The sequence below is a fragment of the Dipodomys merriami genome, unplaced genomic scaffold, assembly GCF_024711535.1.
Source record: "Dipodomys merriami isolate MVZ:Mamm:240054 unplaced genomic scaffold, mDipMer1.0.p SCAF_1, whole genome shotgun sequence".
Taxonomy (NCBI): domain Eukaryota; kingdom Metazoa; phylum Chordata; class Mammalia; order Rodentia; family Heteromyidae; genus Dipodomys; species Dipodomys merriami.
The window spans coordinates 98,967,567-98,989,884 of record NW_027202270.1 but is presented as its reverse complement, the minus strand read 5'-3'; the positions used below and the strand labels follow the sequence as shown (position 1 = coordinate 98,989,884).

The 22,318-nt window shown below is 37.5% G+C and overlaps 1 protein-coding gene across 7 annotated transcripts in view; it reads left to right on the top strand.

The window, feature by feature from the left end:
* Window positions 1-22,318, top strand: part of Hectd1 (HECT domain E3 ubiquitin protein ligase 1) — a 103,397-nt gene that overhangs the window by 55,442 nt on the left and 25,637 nt on the right. For 4 of the 7 annotated variants that reach the window (XM_070026356.1, XM_070026324.1, XM_070026347.1 and 1 more), the window contains exons 16-25: window positions 1,400-1,534; window positions 2,403-2,549; window positions 4,670-4,764; window positions 7,554-7,659; window positions 9,559-9,693; window positions 11,924-12,063; window positions 12,512-12,835; window positions 14,789-14,955; window positions 15,046-15,222; window positions 21,124-21,960. In XM_070026356.1, coding sequence (XP_069882457.1) covers window positions 1,400-1,534; window positions 2,403-2,549; window positions 4,670-4,764; window positions 7,554-7,659; window positions 9,559-9,693; window positions 11,924-12,063; window positions 12,512-12,835; window positions 14,789-14,955; window positions 15,046-15,222; window positions 21,124-21,960 — 2,263 coding nt within the window. The remainder of the gene's footprint in view (window positions 1-1,399; window positions 1,535-2,402; window positions 2,550-4,669; window positions 4,765-7,553; window positions 7,660-9,558; window positions 9,694-11,923; window positions 12,064-12,511; window positions 12,836-14,788; window positions 14,956-15,045; window positions 15,223-21,123; window positions 21,961-22,318) is intronic. The other 3 variants (XM_070026340.1, XM_070026365.1, XM_070026333.1) reach the window with 1 other exon arrangement.

The window sequence follows — 22,318 nt, the reverse complement described above, 5'->3', positions numbered from 1 at the left end:
TTTGTAAATTGTATAGCATATACCAAAAATAAAATGGAAAGTTATCAGTAAGTAGTTTAGGGAATAAATTTTTTTCTGTTGCATTAAAGTTATATTAGTAGTTTGTAACGAAAGCACAATGAAATAAACCCTAAATTTGTGTTACTTAAGCATAAATAGTAAATAGTATTATGTACTAAGTTTCATCGGACTTTACCTAAATTAGAAAATACATAGGTGGTTCTTTATAACTTTATTTTAACTTCAGTAATTGATCAATAGTATCAAAATTGACAATAAAATTATTCCTTCTTGTGCTGAAATATGTAAAATTATGAATGCCAAGTATAATATGTGTGACTATTATTAGAAACCTAAGTTGTGTCCTAGAATGTTCAAAAAAGAAAAAAAGGTCAGCTTTGATTGATAGACCTAGATAGAAATAGTTAAATAATTTTCCTTTAGATGAGATTTTTTTTTTTAAATTGGTTCAGCATGAACAAGCTAGAAAAAAGTTAATTAGAAAAAAGTTAGTCTTTTATATAATTTGTAACTTTATTTTAAATATACAGTGATTCCTCACCTATCATGGGAATTACTGTTCCAGATAACCCCACAATTGGTGAAAATCCACAAAGTAGTAGATTTTCAGATTTATACAGATTTTCACTTATTGTGGAAGTCTCTGAAATGTAATTCCTGCAATAGGTAAGGGATCACTATTTAAAAAAAAAAAAAAATCAACAGCCGGATGCCAGTGGCTCATGCCTATAAGCCTAGCTACTCAGGAGCCTGAGCTCTGAGGATTGTGGTTCAAAGCCAGCCTGGGCCAGAAAGTCTGAGATTTTTATCTCCAACTAACCACCAGAAAACCAGAAATGGTGCTGTGGTTCAAGTGGTAGAGCCGTCACCTTGAGCTGAAGAGCGCAGGGATAGTGCCCAGGCCCAGAGTTCAAGCCCCACGATCCCCCCCCCCCCCCCCCCCGAAAAAAACACACAAAAAAACAAAAACCTATGATACAGTGAAGCTTCAGTAACTAAATGGCAGTATAGCAAGGGACAACTGTAGTAAGTATTCCAGTTTCATGTTTATGTACCTGAAAAGAAAAATTGTAAGAGTTATTTTAGTAAATGCTTAAAATCTACTAGTATACCCTTTTAATCTTCAAAACCTTTGACATATGTAAATAGGAGTAGTAACCTATTTTGGGAAGTTAATACATCACAAACATCATTTTGTTGTTTGTTGTGGGATTGAACACTGGGTGTGATTCACACATTGTAAGTGAACAGTCTACCACTGGTATGTATCCTGACACTCAAAATTCTTAAAGTCATACACTGACATAAAAGGGAAGACATGGTAAAATTGTTAATCATATTGAAAATTCACCTTTTTTTTTTTTTTTTTTTGGTATAGGTACGAACTATGGCTCGAGATTTATATGATGACCACTTTAAAGCTGTTGAAAGCATGCCTCGAGGAGTAGTGGTAACACTAAGAAACATAGCAACTCAGTTAGAGTCATCTTGGGAGCTTCATACGAATAGACAAGTATGTTAAGTTTTGTTGTTATTATTGTTTGTTTTGAGATGAGGTTTCACCAGAAAGTAAGTCTGACTTCAAACTCTAGGTTGACATGCATCAGTGTAGAGATTATACATATGTGCCATCTTGACTAGTCTTGTCCATTGATTTTTGATACCCAATAAAGCTGGCCTGCCATCTGATTGTGAGGCAAGAATTTATTTATTGGTGTTCATTACTGTGTTTGTAAATTTTAACAGTGATTTTAACACATAACAAGATAAAGTAGGGAGAAATATTTTTTAAAAAAGAGAGAAGCAGTTTCTGCTCCCCACATGGGAAAAGCTGGTTAAAAAATTTAAACACTGGGTTCGAATGTGGCTTAGTTCCATAGAGTGCTTGCCTAGCATGTATGAAGCCCTGGATTTGATTCCTCTGCACCACATAAACAGAAAAGGCCAGAAGTGGCACTGTGGCTCAAGTGGTAGAGTGCTAGCCTTGAGCAAAAGAAACTCAGTGACAGTGCCCACACCCTGAGATCAAGTCCCAGGACTGGCAAAAAAAAAAAAAAAATTTTTTTTAAACTGTATTTTTAAGTGATTGGAAAATCAAGAGAAAAAAATAATTCATAACACATGAAACGTACATGAAAGTCAAATTTTAGTGACCCATTTATGTGTTTTATATGACTTCTTCATGTTTGAAAAGTGGAGTTGAATAATCACAAAAGGTATATGGCCAGCAAAGCATAGAATATTTATAAGAGATAATTGTCTGTAATAATTCTAACTTTTAATTTTGTTTAGTATTTAAATTATCTTTATGATAATTATTGTGATGTTACTTTAAGGGCTATTGTTTTTAAAAATTGCTTTCACTAATTTTTTTCTCTTAGTGTATTGAAGGTGAGAACACTTGGCGTGATTTAATGAAGACAGCTTTAGAAAATCTAATTGTACTTTTGAAGGATGAAAACACAATTTCACCATATGAAATGTGCAGTAGTGGTTTAGTACAAGCACTTCTTACTGTTTTAAATAATGTAAGTTTATTAAGTACTGGAAAAATGAAAGTATAATGTAGCTTTTTAAAATGTTATACATTATTTGTATGATGAGACGTTGGTGCATCCTGATTGACCTTATTCCATCTGATTCATTCTACCTTATCCCATTCCCTGCATATTAAAACCATCTCAGAAGTATGTTCTATTTCTGTACATGTAAACAAACTACTATGACCATATTCATCCTAAGTTCATTGTTAGTCTTTCTCTCTCCCACTGTTAGCCACACCCTCAACTGAGCTTGTTTTACTTTATTATTTTTCCCCTTTTTAGTGCACCAAGTGGTTTCATGTGATATTTCAGACATGCATATATTTTATTCAGAATAACCCTCTCAATTGCTTTTTCCTTCTTGCCCAAAAGAATAATGAATTAGGTTTAAAAATTATCTGTGGCCACATATTTTTTTTTTTTTTTTTTTTTGTCGGTTGTGGGGCTTGAATTCTGGGGCCAGGCACTGTCCCTCAGCTCTTCAGCTCAAGGCAAGTGCTCTACTGCTTGAGCCACAGTGTGTAGCCACAATTTTGATAGAGTGAATTTTTTAATTGCTTTTGTCAAATACAGAGTGAGGGGGCTGGAAAGATAGTTCAATGGTAGAGTGCTTGCCTAGCATGCATGAGGCCCTGGGTCCCATTCCTCAGTACCACATAAACAGAAAAAGTGGCACTGTGGTTCAAGTGGTAGAGTGCTATTCTTGAGCTGAAGAGCTGAGGTACAGTGCCCAGGCCCAGAGTTTAAGCCCCACAACTGACAAAAAGAAAGAAACACAGAGTGAATATTAGTTAGTATTTATTTCTCTAACCTTTAAGATACATAGATACTTTAAACCAATTGAGTCAAATAAGTCAGATCTCTACATTTTGGTGTTTATGTGTGTAAACTACTTTTCCTTAAGAGTTAGCATAATTCCTGCTCTAAGTTCCTAAATTACATAAAATAGAATAATTCTATAACCCTTATTTCATAGTTTTCTACCTAAATTGTATGCATAAAATTTATCAACAAAAAGTTTAGGAAGTTCATATGAATATTTGGCAGGTGTTTAATTACCTTATTTTTCCTTCTATCTTTAATCTACCTTGAATATCTTTTAATTTATTAAAAATTTTCCTGCCATCACTGGTGGCTCACGTCTAGATTAGGAGGCTGAGATCTAGGATTGTGGTTCAAAGCCAGCCCTGGCAGGAAAGTCCATTAGACTCTTTTTAATCACCAAAAAGCTAGAAATGGAGCTATGGCTCAAGTGGTAAAGTGCTAGCCTTGAGCAAAAAGCTCAGAGACAGCATCCAACTGAGTTTCAAGTCCCAGGACTGGTTTTTTTAAAAAAGAAGGTTTTCTTGTATGTTAATGAAGAAAATATTTTTTCATGTTTCAGTTTTTTGACATTATAATTTTTGGGGGGAGTGGGGTCCGGTCGTGGGGCCTGAACTCTGGGCCTGGGAACTGTCCCTCAGCTCTTCAGCTCAAGGCTAGCGTTCTACCATTTGAGCCACATCGCCACTTCTGGCTTTTTTCTTTTTGCTTATGTGGTGCTGAGGAATTGAACCCAGGGCCTCAAGCATGCAAGGCAAGCACTCTACCACTGAGCCACCTTCCCAACCCGACATTATAATTTTTATATTAATATTTATATGTGGTTATAAACTTTAAAATCTTAAAGTTTATTTTTACTTCAATGAATCTTTTCATTTGAGAGGTTTACCATTTATCTTTATTCCATTTACTAAAATCCTAGTTATGAATTTATATTCATAACATCTGTGAGCTCTTGATTTTTTTCTCATAATGAAGTAAATCCTATAAAAAGGAAAATATTCATTTTCACGTAACAAGGAATCATTGTGCATATTTGGAAAACACTGACTTAGCAGTGTATTTGCTGACTACCTTATAACATTGAAGAAAGGAAAAACCTATATGCTAGTTACAGGCTGCTGACCATACAGTGAATTTTTGTGACAGATTGATTCGTGATTTTACTCAAGTTTTATTAATGATTTGAAAAGTGATGTAAATATATTTTATTCCGTGAATTTCTGATAAATTTAACCAATATCCATAAAAACTTCTTTGTTCTTTCTACTTTTTGTTTTTAGAGCATGGATTTGGATATGAAGCAAGATTGTAGTCAACTGGTAGAAAGAATAAATGTTTTCAAAACAGCCTTTAGTGAAAATGAAGATGATGAAAGGTAAAAACCAGGGCCTGGGAGATTACATTAATGTGCTTATTAGCATATATAAGGCCCTTGGTTCAATCCCCAGCACCCAAGTCAAAACATAAATCCCAAATTTCATTAAATTTGATGTTTGAAATATTTTCAGTTTGCATACTTCCCTAAAATAACTGTTTATACACATGAAAGGAACTCTTAATTTTTATTGAGTTGTTTTATATGAGTTAAATAAGAGTTATTTTATTCAATGCTCATAAATGTATTAGGGAACATTTTGAAAATTCTTTTAGTCTGATAGAATAAAACAGTTTAAATAACCACATGTTCGGTATGAACATAGATGATCCCTTACTGTTAAGCACCTGTTTCTTTAAGACAAAAGTGAGCTATGTAGGGTGTTTGAAGCCAGCTTGAGCTAGTGAGACTTTCAGAAAGTCACAATATAGTTGAAAATGTGACCACTGGCTAACTTTAATTTGAAGCTATTAAGTAATCATTTTTAATTCTATTTTATGTGATAAAGATACTAGTTTTTAGTTCTGGATGAAATGATATGCATCATTTTCTTTAAAATATAGGGGAGAAGGGTAACTGTTACAAATAATTTGTCTAGCTAGGTGTTGGTGGCTCACACTTGTAATCTTAGCTACTCAGGAGGATAAGCGTTGGGGGATCATGGTTTGACTCAACGTTCCATGTTGAGTCATGTTAACCAGCAAAAAATGCTAGACTGCTGGTATTTCTCGAGTGTAGCACCCCAGCCAGAAACACAAAAGCAGAGCCAGTTCATGTCCCAATACCAGCTCAAATATATAGAGAAAAAAATAGATTGACATGCTAGGGCAGTGGCTCACAATGTAATCCTTGCTATTTGGAAGAGTGAGATCAGGAAGATCACTGTTTGAGGACAACTTGTGGAAAAGTTCGCAAGATCCCATCTCAGCCATAAAAAATGGTGGTATACCTTTATTCTAGCTAAATAAGAAGATGGAATTGTAGTTAAAGCTGCAGCAAAAAGAGCCTACTGCAAAATGAAATTTTGAAAGACTGAGGGTCTGGCTGATATGGTAGAGCACTTGTCTAGCAAGTACAAGGCCCTAACTTGAAGCCTACTACTATCCTGCCCCCTCTCCAAAAAAAAAATGTAACAAGAAAAATAATAGACCAGCCTTTCGGATTGAATTGCTGAAGCTGGGTCTTAGTATATTATACTATTTTGCCTACTTTTTGAGGCTATAAAGTTTATTGGAGGTACTATAAATTTTATGATAGTACTCGGGAGCCATGTTCCCAGCCCTTTTAGCTCTGCTTATTTTTATGAATGTGTCTTGCTTATTGTATGTATATACACATGAGCATGCATGTACCAGTTTTGGGGCTTGATCACAGGTGCTGTCCCTCAGCATTTGTGCTCAAGGCTAGCATTCTACCAATGGGGCCACAGCTCTACTTCCAACTTTTGGGTGGTTAATTGGAGATTAGAGTCTAAAGGACTTTACTGCCCAGGCTGGCTTAGATCTTAGCATCTCAGATCTTAACATCTTGAGTAATTAGAATTTCAGTTATGAGGTACCGGTGCTCCTCAGGGTCATCTTTCTTTAATCCCAGCTTCTATCTATTGAGATGGAATCTCATGGACTTTTCTGCCCATGCTGGCATGGAATCTCTATCTGATCTCAGCCTCCTACATAACTGGGATCACACATACATGCCCTTGTATCCAGATAGTGGTTGAGATGGGTCTTATAAACTTTTTGCCCGGGCTGTGTTCAAACCCTGGTCCTCGTAATCTCTATAGCTATGATTAGAGGTACCAGGCACTTCACTTGGCTCAAATTTTTCTACAAGTAAAATCCAAGTAGCTTGATTTCTAATGAGTACTTAATGTCTGTCTGTATCTATTTATTTGTCTATCTTATTTTGGTAGTACTACTTGAGCCACATGCACAGCCCTTTTATATATTCTGTCTCTGAGGTAGGATTTCTGAGGGATAAACTTGAATTTGTTATCTGTAAGTCTCTGATTCATGAGTAGTGAGATTAGAAGTATGTGATCACACCTAACCTATTATATCTTTGTGGATAGTAGTTTATTGAAATTATACTATATTAAACATTTTGGCACTTTGGAAGTGATTACTAATAGTATTTAAATATACTTGTCTTTATGGAAACATCTTTTTACATAATTTCCTTAAGTGGAATGATTGTGTTATAGAGGTTTTTAAATTTTCCAGTTACTTCCCCAAAAATGCTATGTGCATTTACATTTTGATATACTATCAAATATTTTCTTTCTTAAAACTTTGCTGCTTTATATTCTTTTTTTGGGGGGGGGTCCGGTCGTGGGGCCTGAACTCTGGGCCTGGGTGCTGTCCCTCAGCTCTTCAGCTCAACCACTTGAGCCACAGTGCCACTTCTGGCTTTTTTTTTTTTTTTTTCTGCTTATGTGGTGCTGAGGAATTGAACCCAGGGCCTCATGCATGCAAGGCAAGCGCTCTACCACTGAGCCACCTTCCCAGCCCTGCTTTATATTCTTTTTATGCAACAAATATTATAAACTTGTTTAAATGTGAAAGTTGATCTGCATTGAGTATAATTGCTAATTTTAAATTATAAAAATAAAATATTCCTAAGTGAAGTAAACTGTTATGAGAATCTTTGACTATTCAGTACTAGTCTATGGCAAAATTGTTTCTTTGCATTTTGGAAGAAAGTAGAATACTATGTTAGGTTGTTTATTGCAGTTCTCTATGAACATTATTTGTAATTATGCAAAGTTAACAGTTACTTTCTCTTCACAGTCGACCAGCAGTTGCATTAATTCGAAAGTTAATAGCAGTACTAGAATCAATTGAACGATTACCTCTCCATTTATACGATACACCAGGATCTACATATAACCTCCAGGTAATTATGTACAGTGGTAGCTAGTATTAGTGAATGCACATAGGAACAATGATTTGCTTTTCTTGTTTTTAAAAAGGCTTTTTTTCTGGTGCTAGTACTGTACTGGGGCTTAAACTCAAGGCCTGTGGTTTTTTTTTTTTTTTTTTTGGTCAGTCATGGGGCTTGAACTCTGGGCCTGCATGCTGTCCCTCAGCTCTTCAGCTTAAGGCTAGTGCTCTACCACTTGAGCCACAGTTTTCTGGTGATTAATTGGAGATAAGAGTCTCATGGACTTTCCTGCCTGGGCTGGCTTTGAACTGTATCCTTAGAGCTCAGCCTGAGTAGCTAGAATTATAGTCATAAACCACTGATGCCCAGATTTTTTTTTTTTTTTAATTCTAGTTCTGGGGTTTGAACCCAGGACCTGGGCACTGTCCCTAAGCTTTTTGCTCAAGGCTAGCACTCTACCCTTGTACCACAACTCTACTTCCTGCTTTTTTTCTTAGTTAATTGGAGATTAGTCTCAAAGACTTTCCTGCCCTGTCTGGCTTTGAACTAGGTTCTTCAGAACTTAGACTCTTGAGTAGCTGGGATTATAAACCTGACCATTACCTGGCTTGATCCTCATAAGTGAATGAGTTGGAGAATAGTCTAAGAGACTGGTAATTCTCTTGCGTATATGGTCCTGGGAATACCAGCATCTTCTATTATGCATGTTTTATTTAAGGAGATTATACAAGATCCCCAAATAGAAAGACCAGGAATGTGCCCTCTGGTCATTTTGTAGTCTAAAATGATATCAAAGGACACATAAATATTTAAGTATGCTTGTATAGGGACTAGATCTGTATGTAAGATTTATATAGAAATGAAGCTTACTGAAGTGACATTTTGTTTTTGTTGCTCACTAAAATGTACTGAAGTAAGAAATTTTATATTTAAAAAGCTGATTATAGAGCCAATAATCTGACTTTAAGCTACTTTTAAGTTAACTGACTTTACTTTTTAAAAACTTTTCCTGAAAAATTATGAGTAAAAAATTCAAGGTACAACATTTCTGTTAGTGTTATAGTATACCTTTATTTAAGTTACATGTATTTGAAGTTACTTAGAAACTTCAGCGTGTGTGTGTGTGTGTGTGTGTGTGTGTCTCACTGGGGTTTGAACTCAGGTCCTCACATTTCACATGTCCACCATACTACTTAAGCCATACCTGCAGCCCTTGTTTTTGGTGGTAGGCTTTATCATTTATTCAGTGGACCTTTACAGGTGCTGTCCTTGAGTGTTTTTCCTCAGACCTATTGCCTTGGGCCACAGCTTTACTTCTGATAGTGAACCTACATGCATACATACGTGTATGTGTGTGTGTGTGTGTGTGTCTGTCTGTCTGTACTGGTGGCTCATACCTATAATCCTAGCTTCTCAGGATGCTGAGATCTGAGGATTGCAGTTCGAAGTGGCACAGGCAGGATAGTCCATGAGACTCTTACCTTCAATTAACCACCAGAAAACTGGAAGTGGCACTGTGGCTCAAAGTGATACAGTGCTAGCCTTGAGCTTTTTAAAAAGCTCAGGGATAGCACTTAGGCCCTGAGTTCAAGCCCATGACCAGAGAAGGGTGTGTACACACACACACACACACACACACACACACACACACACACACACACACACACACACACACACACACACACACACACACACACACACACACACACACACACACACACACACGATTGCTTATCCCATTATGATTACACACACACACACACACACACACACACACACACACACACGATTGCTTATCCCATTATGATTATGCTTCATAAATCTCAGTTGTTGTGGTTATTTCATGTGTATCATTTTTACGCTTCTCAAAAAAAGGAAATGTATTTTATAAAGATTATCATTTTCATGCAGATACTTACAAGGAGATTGCGTTTTCGTTTGGAACGTGCACCTGGTGAAACTGCACTGATTGATCGGACTGGCAGAATGTTGAAGATGGAACCATTAGCTACTGTTGAATCTCTAGAACAGTATCTCTTGAAGATGGTGGGTTTCTGTCTGGCAAGGGCATAGTGTATTATTTACACTTACTCCTTTTTGGCCCATTAATGTTTTTCTCTACCACTATTTGTGTTTGTTTGCTTTTTTTTTTTTTTTTTTTTTTTTTTTGTATTACTGGGACTTGAACTTGGTGTCTTGCAATTGGTAGGCTGACATTTCATCACTTTCAACCACACCTTCTGCATGTATGCAGTAGTGCTAGGGCTTGAACTCTGGACCTCTGGTTCTTGGCTTTTTTTTTTCCTTTTTTTTTTCTTTTTGTTCCAGTCCTGAACTCAGGTCCTGGGTGCTATCCCTGAGCTTTTCTACTCAAAGCTACTGCTCTACCACTTAAGCCACAGCTCTATACTGCTGATTTTTGGGGGGTAGTTAAATATAAATAAGAACTTTAGGAACTTACCTGTCCAGGCTGGCTTTCGAACTATGATCATCAGATCTCAGCTTCCTGAGTAGTTAGGATTACAGACATAAGCCACCAGCACCCATCTCTTTCTTGGTTTTCTTGCTTAAGGCTGGTGCTCTGCCACTTGATCCTCGCCCCTAGAGTTTTTGCTGGTTAACTCAATATAAGTCTCATGGACGTTTTTTCATAGGTTTGCTTCAAAGTGCATTCCTCAGATCTAAGCCTCCTGAGTAGCTAGGATTATAGGCATGAGCCATTGGCTTATAGGCATGAGCCATTGGCACCTGGCTAGGTATTAGATTTGAAATTGGGGCTTGAACCTTCTTGGTTGGCTTTCTACCAGTTGAGCCACATCACCAGTCTGTCCTTTTGCTGGTTAGTTTGAAGGTAGAGTCTCACCAACATTTTTGTTTGGACCGACTTTGAACCTCAATTCTTTGGATCCCAGCCTTCTGAATTATGATTACAGGGTTTGGGCCAGTGACACTTGGCCCAATAAATCCACTGTTGGGAATATATTTGTATATATTTTGTAAAACAATGTTACATAATCTAAATATCTTTTTTTTTTTTTGTCATGGGGCTTGAACTTGAGCTGAGTGCTGTCTCAGCTCTTTTTTTTTTTTTTTTTTGTTGGTCATGGGTCTTGAACTCTGGGCCTGAGCACTTTCCCTCAGCTCTTCAGCTCAAGGTGAGCACTCTATCACTTGAGCTACAGCGCCACTTCCGGTTTTCTGGTGGTTTATTGGAGATAAGAGTTTCAGGGACTTTCTTGCCCTTTCTTGCCCGGGCTGGCTCTGAACTGAGATCCTCAGATCTAAGCCTCCTGAGTAGGTAGGATTACAGGCGTGAGCCACCAGCGCCCAGCTCCCTCAACTCTTTGAGCTTAAGGCTAGCACTCCGCTAATTGAGGCACAGTGCCACTTCTGGTTTTCTGGTGATTTATTAGAGATAAGATTTTCATGGCCTTACATACTTGGGCTGGCTTTGAACCACAATTCTCAGATCTCAGCCTCCTGAGTAGCCAGGATTACGGGCATGAGCCACCAATGCCTAGTATTTATTGTAACTACTTATATCGTTTAAAAATACCTAAATAATAAAGGAATAATCAAAGGAGTAATTTATGCATCTTTAGGGCCTTACCTTCCCTGCTGTTTTGCTGATGGCACTCTTCTACTTTAGCTATACTTCCAGTCCTGCTTTTTGCTGGTTAATTGGAAATCAAGGCTCAAGGATTGCATAGGATGAGTTCAAACCTGAATCTTCAGGTCTCAGTCTCTTGCCTAGCTAGAATTACAAGTATGAGCCAACAGTCCCTGGCAGATAGTTTATTTTTATTTAAAGTTTTTTTTTTAATTTAATAGGCAGATTTAACAGTTAACAGCTTTAATCTTTTGTTGTTGTTTGGTACAGGGATTTTTTTTTTTTAATGGAAGAGGATCTTTTTTTTTTTTTTTAATTTTTTTGTTTTGCTTTTTTTGTGCTATTTCTGGGTCTTGAGCTCAGGGCCTGCATTGTTTCTGAGCTCTTTTCCTCAAAGCTAGCATTCTACCACGTGAGCCACAGCTTTTCACTTTCAGCTTTTTGGTGGTTAATTGCACCTAAGAGTTTCATTGACAACCATGATCCTCAGATCTTAGCCTCCTAAGTAGCTGGGATTACAGGCAAGAGGCACCAGTTCCTGGTTTTTAAATATTTTTAATGAACAGTTCTAATAATAATTGACCTTAAGAAATGAGAAAAATAGTGTTAAATGCTTTTAAAATAACATTATTAAAAAGACTGTCTTGTATGTTTTCTTTGGTTTAGGTAGCAAAACAGTGGTATGATTTTGACCGATCTTCATTTGTTTTCGTTCGAAAACTGAGAGAAGGCCAAAATTTCATATTTAGACACCAGCATGATTTTGATGAAAATGGAATCATTTACTGGATTGGGACAAATGCAAAGTAAGTCTTTCTGTTAGGTGACATTATTCACCTGAAAATTAATTCTAGGTAGTAATAAAATTATTAGCTGCTCTTAGGTAGTTTAAGGAATTTCATAAAATTAAATTTTTAATAGAAAACAATGCCTTAAGTTGTTAACTGTAGAATTTTACTTACAGTAATAAAATTTATTTATTTTTTTGCCAGTCCTGAGGCTTGAACTCAGAACCTGGGCACTGTCCCTGAACTTCTTTTGCTCAAGGCTAGCACTATACCATTTGATCCACAGTACCACTTCTGGCCTTTTTCTGTTTATGTGGTACTAAGGAATCAAACCCAGGGTTTCATGGATGCTAGGCAAGCACTCTACCACTAAGTCACTTTCCCAGCCCTACTAATATAACTAATATGAATTATTGGTATTGCTTTAACATTGTTCAAATTTTCTATTTTTCTTATTTTTGTGCAGAACTGCGTATGAATGGGTTAATCCTGCCGCCTATGGACTTGTAGTAGTAACATCATCAGAAGGAAGAAATTTACCATATGGTCGATTGGAAGATATACTAAGTCGCGATAATTCAGCTTTAAATTGTCATAGCAATGATGATAAGAATGCCTGGTTTGCTATAGATCTGGGTCTCTGGGTGATACCATCAGCATATACACTTCGCCATGCTCGTGGTTATGGAAGATCTGCACTGAGAAATTGGGTTTTCCAGGTATCCAAAGATGGACAGAACTGGACTTCTTTGTATACCCATGTTGATGACTGCAGTCTCAATGAACCAGGGTTAGTTGTGGTGTCTTTGCAAAATTGGGAAACTCAGTAAAAGGTTTATCTCTTCTTTAAGAAATACTGTAACATCTATATTCTTTCTAAAGTGAATTTATTTTCTCTGTAGTTTAAGCACTAAAATCCAGAAATACTAACTACGAAATTTTGTCAAACAGTTAAATATTTGCAGAAAGTTGAGTATATTTGTTTTAGGACTATATGTGTATGGATATATACAAATGGGAAGTAAAATATGAAATTAGCTCTTTATAGTTCTCCATCTAGTCACAGATAATGAGTATTTGACAGATCGATAATGGCTATTCTTAGTGAAATTATTTCTAACTTAAAATTTTTTATATATCACTTGGAAAATTCTACATATTGACCACACATGCATGCATACACACACACAGACACAGACACACATACACACACACATACATACATATCTATATGTACTCTTGTTTTGCTTGGAATCAAATTACATGCTTCCTCTGCCTTACACATGCCAGATAACCATATTACTACTGAGCTATATCCCAGCTCAGTAATAATAATGTTATTAACATATTAATATTATTTCATGTTTTTTTTTTTTGTTGTTGTTGTTGGGGCTTGAACTCTTGGCCTGGGTGTTGTCCCTGAGCTCTTCAACTCAAGGCCAGCACTCTACCATTTGAGCCATAGGCCCACTTCAGGTGGTTAATTGGAGATAAGTGTCTCATGGACGTTCCGAAATGCCCAGGCTGGCTTTGAACCTTGATCCTCATATCTCAGCCTCCTAAGTAGCTAGGATTGCAGGCATGAGCCATCAACGCTGGCTTATTTCAAGTTTTAAGTGTACAAAATGGCCTTTTTTGTTGTCCTGGGTACTGTCTCTGACCTTTTTTGCTCAAGGCTAGTGGTCTACCGCTTCACCCATTGTTCCACTTCCAGCTTTTTATTAGGTGGTTTATTGGAGACCTGCTTGGACTGACTTCAGATCATACCTCCTGAATGATAGGATTATAGGTGTGAGCCACAGGCTTGCTAGGCAAACACTACCTACCACTTGAGTCATGTATCTAGCCCATTTTACTTTAGCTGAGAACTCATTATGGCGTATTTCAAGGACAGATTATACAATTAAATTATGAAAAGAACTCTTTTTTTTTCTTTTTTTTTTCCCCCCTCTTTTGCAGGGCTGGGGTTAGCACTCAGGGCCTGGGCTCTGTCCCTGAGCCTCTTCATGCTCAGGGCTAGTGCTCTACCACTTGTGCCACAGCACCACTTCAGCTTTTTTTGTTTATGTGGTACTGAGGAATTGGATCCAGGGCTTCATGCGTGCTAGGCAAGGACTCCACTACCACTAAGCCACATTCCTAGCTCTGAAGGGAACTTTCTATCATTAAGATTATTAGGCAATATTCTATAGCTTTACATCTTTGGCAGTATTAGATTTGAACTCAGGACCTCACACTTGTTTGGCTTGTGTGGCTGGTGGTGTAACACTTACTTAGGTCATGCTTCTCTTCTGCTTTTAGTTATTTTAATGATGGAATCGCCTGGCTGGCTTAAGGCCTCATTTCTCCATGATACAGCTTCCGGAGTAGCTAGGCTTATAAGCATGAACCACTGGCATTAAGGTGTCCTCAAGGTTTTTAAGCTTTAAAATTTAAAATTTTTAATATATCATTTAATACTTCTCATGAGTTTTAAAAAAATTTCATCATTAAAGTATGTTTTATTTGCAAACTGACTTTCAGTATTAATCTTGAGTCATTTAATGTAATCAAATGCATACTTAAACATTTCATTTTATTTGTTGCCTTCACTTTTTTCCCCCATTTGTTTCTTGATCTTTAAATTACTGAGTGCATATGGAACGTTTTCCTAAAGTTCTTTTATATAAGTAATGTGTCATGCTTTGAAAACCTTTTCATCATGTATTTAAAAGCATTATTTTTTTCTTAATTACATGTATAGATCAACTGCAACCTGGCCTCTTGATCCACCAAAGGATGAAAAGCAAGGGTGGCGACATGTGAGAATTAAACAGATGGGGAAGAATGCTAGTGGTCAAACACACTACCTCTCACTATCTGGATTTGAACTTTATGGCACTGTGAATGGAGTATGTGAAGATCAACTAGGTAAAGAGAGGATATGGCCACTTTCCAACTTACGAAAACAATTATATTTTATTTTTAACACATGATTTGGTTTATATTGTTCTGTTACAGGGAAAGCAGCTAAGGAGGCAGAAGCTAATCTTAGAAGACAGAGACGTTTAGTACGCTCACAAGTTCTGAAATACATGGTTCCAGGCGCACGTGTTATCAGAGGCCTTGATTGGAAATGGCGAGATCAAGATGGCAGCCCTCAAGGAGAAGGCACTGTCACAGGAGAATTACATAATGGTGAGTAGGTACTTAGCACTTGTGCTGTTGGACGCCAAATACTTAAATGGGTTTTTCTTATATATAAATATCTCAGGACTATGTGTAAGAATTGTTAGCAGTTTTATATTAGGCTGAAGGGGGGGGGGAACCTTAGAAATTAGAGACTTTCATTTATTTATTTATTTATATTGTCGATCATGGGCCTGAACTCTGGGCCTGAGCTCTGTCCCTGAGCTCTTTAGCTCAAGGCTAGTGCTCTACCACTTGAGCCACAGCACCACTTCTAGCTTTTTCTGCTTATGTGGTGTTGGGGAATTGAACCCAGGGTCTTATGCATGCAAGGAAAGCACTCTACTACTGAGCCACCTTCCCAGCCCTTAATTCTTTATTTTTCTTTCTTTCTTTATTTGTTGGTTTGTTATGGAGCTCCAGCTCTGGGCTTGGGGGCTTGGACTCTGTCCCTGAGCTCCTTTTTGCTCAAAGTTAGCACTCTCCCACTTGAGCCATAATGCCACTTCCTGCTTTTTCTGTGTTTAATTGGAAGCTCAAGGACTTCCCTGCCTTGGCTAGCTTCCAACCACAATGCTCAGATCTCAGCCTCCTGAGTAGCCAGGATTGCAGGCGTGAGCCACTGGTACCTAGCTTGATTCTTTTTTTTTTTTCTTCTAGAAGCAATAATATTTTAAAGGGTTATCACTGTGTCTTTGAGACATTTTCTCCTGTTACTGGGCAGAGATAGTATCATTGCTTGTTATATGTTTGGCAAATGCTGTGCCTATCCTTTTATTTTTCATTTGTTGATTTTTTTTTTTTTTTTTTTTGGATCCAGTCCTGGCGCCTGAACTCTGGGCCTGGGCGCTGTCCCTCAGTTCTTCAGCTCAAGGATAACACTACCACTTGAGCCACAGTGCCACTTCTGACTTTTTTCTTTTTGCTTATGTGGTGCTGAGGAATCGAATCCAGGGCCTCATGCATGCAAGGCAAGCACTCTACCACTGAGCCACCTTCCCAGCCCCTGTTCTTTTATTTTTATTTTGTTTTTGAGATAGTCTCAAAATTTTGCCTGGGGTACAGTTAAATTTGTGATCCTCTTGCCTCTACGATCTTTATCTGTGAGGATTACAGGTGTCCACCAGCAAGCATTTTTTTTTTTTAACATGTATTTGGTAGTACTGTTATTTGAACTCCTTAGACTTGCTAGCTTGCATACTAACAGCAAATGAACTGTGTTCCTAGTCCCCCTATTTCTTTTCTTTTTTTTTGTCAGGGGGTAGGGGGAGGTGGACAGGTTCTAACTGATTATGCCCAAGCTTGTCTTGAACTAATGATCCTGCCTCAGCTTCCTGAGTGCTAAGATTTTAAATTTGTTTTGTCTTGTTACTTTTACTGCATACTAAAGGTATTTTTTACTGTATGTTAAAGGCATTCTTAAGGAAAAGGATTGTTTATACTTATTTTTTATTAAAGCATGGAATAACAAATATGGCTTCTTTATCTTTTAGTAGATTATGAATATTTCATTATTTTTTATCTACCAGCTTTAAGAGAGAGACTTAAAAATCAAGCTTTGATATACTATAAATTTTAGCAAAGTCCTTACCCATTTAATTTTCAAAACTTTTTTTTAGCATTAATGAGGTTTGAACTAACAGTGGCATTTGTTAAGCAGTTATTCTGCTATTCGAATCACAACATCTTCAACACATTTTTTTTTTACATTAATGAGGTTTGAACTAACAGTCTAGCATTTGTTAAGCAAGTATTCTGCTATTTGAATCACAACATCTTCACCCCTGCAATTTACTAATTGCTACTGACATCATGGTTATTTTTATCATAACTAAAAAACTGATTTGTTGGCAAGTAATTTCCTGAACCTTAATGGTTTTATGCCTGTCCATTTTTCCTAGCTTTTTATTTTTTTTGTCAGTCATAGGGCTTGAATTCGGCCTGGGCACTGTCCCTGAGCTCTTGAACTCAACTTGAGTGCTCTACCGCTTGAGCCACAGTGTCACTCTGTTTTCTGGCAGTTAATTGGAGATAAGAGTCTCAGTGCTTGCCTTGCAGGCATGAGGCCCTGGGTTAGATTCCTCAGCACCACATAAGCAGAAAAAGCCAGAAGTGGTACTGTGGCTCAAGTGGTAGAGTGCTATCCTTGAGCTGAATGGCTGAGGGACAGTGCCCAGGCCCACAGTTCAGGCCCCACAACCGACCAAAAAAAACAAAAACAAAAAAAGTCTCATGGATTTTCCCACGCAGGCTGGTTTTGAACTGCAATCCTCAGATCTCAGCCTCCTGAGTAGCTAGGATTACAGGCATGAGCCACTGGCACCCAGCTAATTTTTCCTAGCTTTAAAAAAAGAAACATGTCATAATCTCAGTTTTTACCAAGTTATCAAAGTTTCATGATAAAAAGGACAGTGCTTAGAGAATAATTAACAATTATCATAATTGTATATTATCACAATATATTTATATTTCAAGTGATAAACAGTTATCTAAATAAACCCTTTGATTTTACTTGGTCACTGTCCCTGAGCCTCTTTCTGCTAAGGACTAGCACTCTTATTTGAGCCACAGTGCCACTTCCAGTCTTTTCTGAGTAATTTATTGGAGATGAGAGTCTCACAGATTTTTCTGCCTGGGCTGGCTTCAACCACAGTCCTCAGATCTCAGCCTCCTGAGTAGCTAGGATTATAGGCATGAGCTACTAGCACCCAGCTGATTTTACTGCTTTTTAGGTTTGTGTTCCTTTACTACATTACTAAATGTATTTCTGTATCATTGAATTCTGCTTGAAATTATTGATAATTCCAAGCAGGTTTATAATAAGACAAAAATTATAAACATTAGTAAAGGTTGAGATGAAAATAGTACTATTCAATGCAAATTTAGAGTATTACTCAATATTTATAAGTTGATAGTCTATCTGAAATTGTTTTGACATAAGCTAGTTAGGGATATAGGAATATAATTAATTTTTACTCTGGATAGAATCTTAATTTCAGAATCTATATTCAGGAAAGGGCTGCTTTTACTGATCTTAAAAATTTAGAGATTCAGCCGGGCGCTGGTGGCTCACGCCTGTAATCCTAGCTACTCAGGAGGCTGAGATCTGAGAATCGCGGTTCAAAGCCAGCCCGGGCAGGAAAGACCGTGAGACTCCTATCTCCAATAAATCACCAAAAAACCGGAAGTGGCGCTGTAGCTCAAGTGGTAGAGCGCTCGCCTTGAGCTGAAGAGCTGAGGGACAGCGCCCAGGCCCAGAGTTCAAGACCCACGACCGACAAAAAAAAAAAAAAAAAAAAAAAAAAAAATTTAGAGATTCAGCCAGTGGCTCACGAGGAGATCTAAGGATTGTGGTTCAAAGCCAGCCTAGGCAGGAAAGTCTGTGAGACTCTTATCTCCAGTTAACCACCAGAGCCTTGTGGCTCAAATGGTAGAGGACTCACCTTGAGCTGAAGAGCTCAGGGACAGCAGCCCAGGCACAGAGTTCAAGCCCCATGACTGACCATGACTGATACGCAGGAGGCTGAGAGCTGAGGTTGTGGTTTCAGCTAGCCTGGGAGAAAAGTTCTGTGAGACTTACCTCCAGTTAACCACCTCTCCCCACCTCCCAAAAAAAGCCAAAAGTAGAGCTGTGACTCAGGTGGTAGAGCACTATCCTTAAGCTCAGAGAAAGTATCCAGGCCCTGATTTCAAGTCCTAGGACTGGCACCAAAAAAACCCCAAAAAACCCAAACTAAAAGTTTTTACATAATATTGAATGTTAGAGAACGTTCTAAACTTTAAAATATTTATGCCAACCAATTTTTAATAATGCCTATGTTTTGGTTTTGTTTTACTAACTCTAACTGATTTTTACTAAAGTCTTTCAGTTTTAGGGACACAGGAGGAGTTGAGAGTTTTGTATTTGTAGACTTAGTTGTACTTTGTATTTACCCTTTCTTGTTTCTACCAGGTTTGAAATACCAGTTTAAAGACAATCTTAGGCCTTATTTAAGCAATTTATATTCTTAGTATTTTTTTCCATGTTATATCAGTTATATCTGTTTCCTTCCTGAAGAGTCTGTAGTACTAGAACTATCCATTTATTCATCTGTTGCACAAATATAAAAGTGACTTTGTTAAAAGTCATATTCAGTGGGTAAGGACAACTCTTTTATTGGTAAAACAAAAATATAAGTACAGATTTTGGTAAGTGTTCTAAAATAAGTTATCAGCATGTTTTGGGGCCAGTTCTTGCTATGTAGAACTCAGTTTTATTTGGGATTGGGATGTGTTTTGAAACTTACCTTTTTTCAGACTTTTTTATGTAGCACAAGAGATAGTAAAATGTTGGTTCTTCAGAGGTTATTTCAGCATTCAGAATAAATTGAAGCAATTGAAATCACATCTAACCTACTTAATATAGATTTGGGGCAGTCAGTTTTCCTTTGAAAGAACTCACATGCAGATAATCCCTGCAGGTAATTCACTATTATACCCCTATCTCTGAGCTTCATCTTGAACATATATGAACTGTGTGTATGGGTGGCTGTGTGATTTGATATGTCAGTGGCATGTGTATGCTAAATTCACACCTGTGTGTGTGTGGGTAAAGTACTTTTCAGCTGATGAAAGCTTGTTATACTTTATAAGTAATTTTTTAAATGTGTTGTGTTCTGGAATAGATAGCTAGCTTATAACACGAAGGTCTCTATTAACTTACTTTCTAATAGGCAGTTTCTTTTTTGCTCTTGGAATTTTCTTTTCTTTAAAAAAGTACAATTTTCTAATTACAAATAAATATAGATTAAATGTCATTATGCTTATTAGTTCTTTACATGTTATTAGCTTTAGTATATAGGTTCCAATAAAAGAACTTTGCATGCTTTTCCCCTTTTGTTTACATTTTTTCTGTCCTTAACCAAATTTGTTACACTTAATCTTAAGAAAATCAAATAACCATTGAACTTTGAGAACACAACTGAAATGCTAACTTAATATTTTATTTGAGCTAACCTAGACTTTCTACAAGTCATATATGAATATCTGTATTTAGAGGGTTTCTAAGGTCCAACCTCAGAAATCATTCTAATCTGACATTTTTAGAGGAATTTTTATTTGTTAGCAATTTTTAAACTTTCATTTTCTTGTTGAAGTTGAATAGGCATTTTTAAGTTTTGAAAACATTCTTTTAGGATCTGGGAATGTAGTTTCATGTTAAGTAGTTGTCTAGTAGTGTTTAAAGACTTAGGTTGAAGCCGGGCGCTGGTGGCTCACGCCTGTAATCCTAGCTACTCAGGAGGCTGAGATCTGAGGATCGCGGTTCAAAGCCAGCCCGGGCAGGAGAGACCGTGAGACTCCTATCTCAAATAAACCACCAGAAAACCGGAAGTGGTGCTGTAGCTCAAGTGGTAGAGCGCTCGCCTTGAGCTGAGGGACAGCGCCCAGGCCCAGAGTTCAAGCCCCACGACCGACCAAAAAAAAAAAAAAAAAAAAAGACTTAGGTTGAATCCCTAACTATGAAAAAAAAAGGAGAAAAACAAGTCCACTTAAAATGTAGTGTTACAAATGTAAATTTGATCCTTATGTTGTTTCTAAATATTACTAGTTGTAAACAGGTCAGAAATACATAAAATAAATGGGAGATTTAATTTTAGATGTTTTCCAGAAATGTTGTATACAATTCAAATATTTTTTTCATGTATGTGAGAGTTAAATAACACAGAACATAAGACAGCAAGAATAGCCATATAGGTTCGGTATTTCACACTGATCAGTCCAAACTTTATTTTGGTTGGCAAAAATTAAATTACTATAGAAATTCAGAGAAATACAGCACAGATGAAAAGCTGATCCCATATTGTGGAGCTACTGTCTAACACGCTCCTATCTGCTTTCTGCTGGGTCTCACAAACTCCTGTCCCTTTCCAGGCTGGATTGATGTCACCTGGGATGCTGGTGGCTCAAACTCTTACCGTATGGGCGCAGAAGGAAAATTTGACCTCAAGCTTGCACCAGGGTACGACCCTGATACAGTGGCATCACCCAAACCTGTTTCATCCACTGTTTCAGGCACAACGCAATCATGGAGCAGCTTGGTGAAAAACAACTGTCCTGACAAGACATCTGCTGCTGCAGGCTCCTCAAGTAGAAAAGGAAGCAGCAGTTCTGTGTGTAGCGTGGCCAGTAGCAGCGACATCAGCTTGGGTTCGACCAAAACGGAACGGAGATCAGAAATTGTAATGGAACACAGTATAGTTTCAGGAGCTGATGTCCATGAACCAATTGTTGTTCTTTCATCTGCTGAAAACGTCCCTCAAACAGAAGTAGGGTCATCTTCCAGTGCAAGCACCAGCACCTTAACAGCGGAAACGGGAAGTGAAAATGTTGAAAGGAAGTTAGGCCCTGATAGTTCTGTTCGTACTCCTGGGGAGTCTAGTGCAATATCCATGGGAATTGTTAGTGTTAGTTCTCCTGACGTTAGTTCAGTATCTGAATTAACTAATAAAGAAGCAGCTTCACAACGACCCCTTAGCTCTTCAGCAAGTAACAGACTGTCAGTGAGTTCTTTGTTGGCTGCTGGGGCCCCCATGAGCTCTAGTGCAAGTGTACCTAACCTGTCCTCAAGAGAAACATCTAGCTTGGAGAGTTTTGTAAGGAGAGTGGCAAATATAGCACGGACTAATGCCACGAACAACATGAATCTAAGCCGAAGCAGCAGTGATAACAACACTAATACTTTGGGGAGGAATGTGATGAGCACAGCAAGTAAGTGAGCTTTCCTTATGGGACCCGATGCTTTTTCTGCTTGAGGGATGCAATATGTAGGGTCTCTTGTTCAGTGTGTTCTGGTTCAAGTATTTAACTAGACTGTTAACCATATAAGATAAAACTTTAGCAGATTTAGTACTTCAGGAATTGGAAGTTACAGTCTACAGAAGCATTCTAAGAATTCAGATCAGCTGTAGGAAAGTCTCTTGTTCTAAAAGGATAGAAAACAATATCACTTACGTTTTTCACAGAAATACATGACATTATTATCCTTGTAGAGCTTCTGGTTAGTCCCTGGATGGGTTTTAATTATTTAATTTTAATTTCTCATGGGTCAAAGTAATTTCCTTGGAAA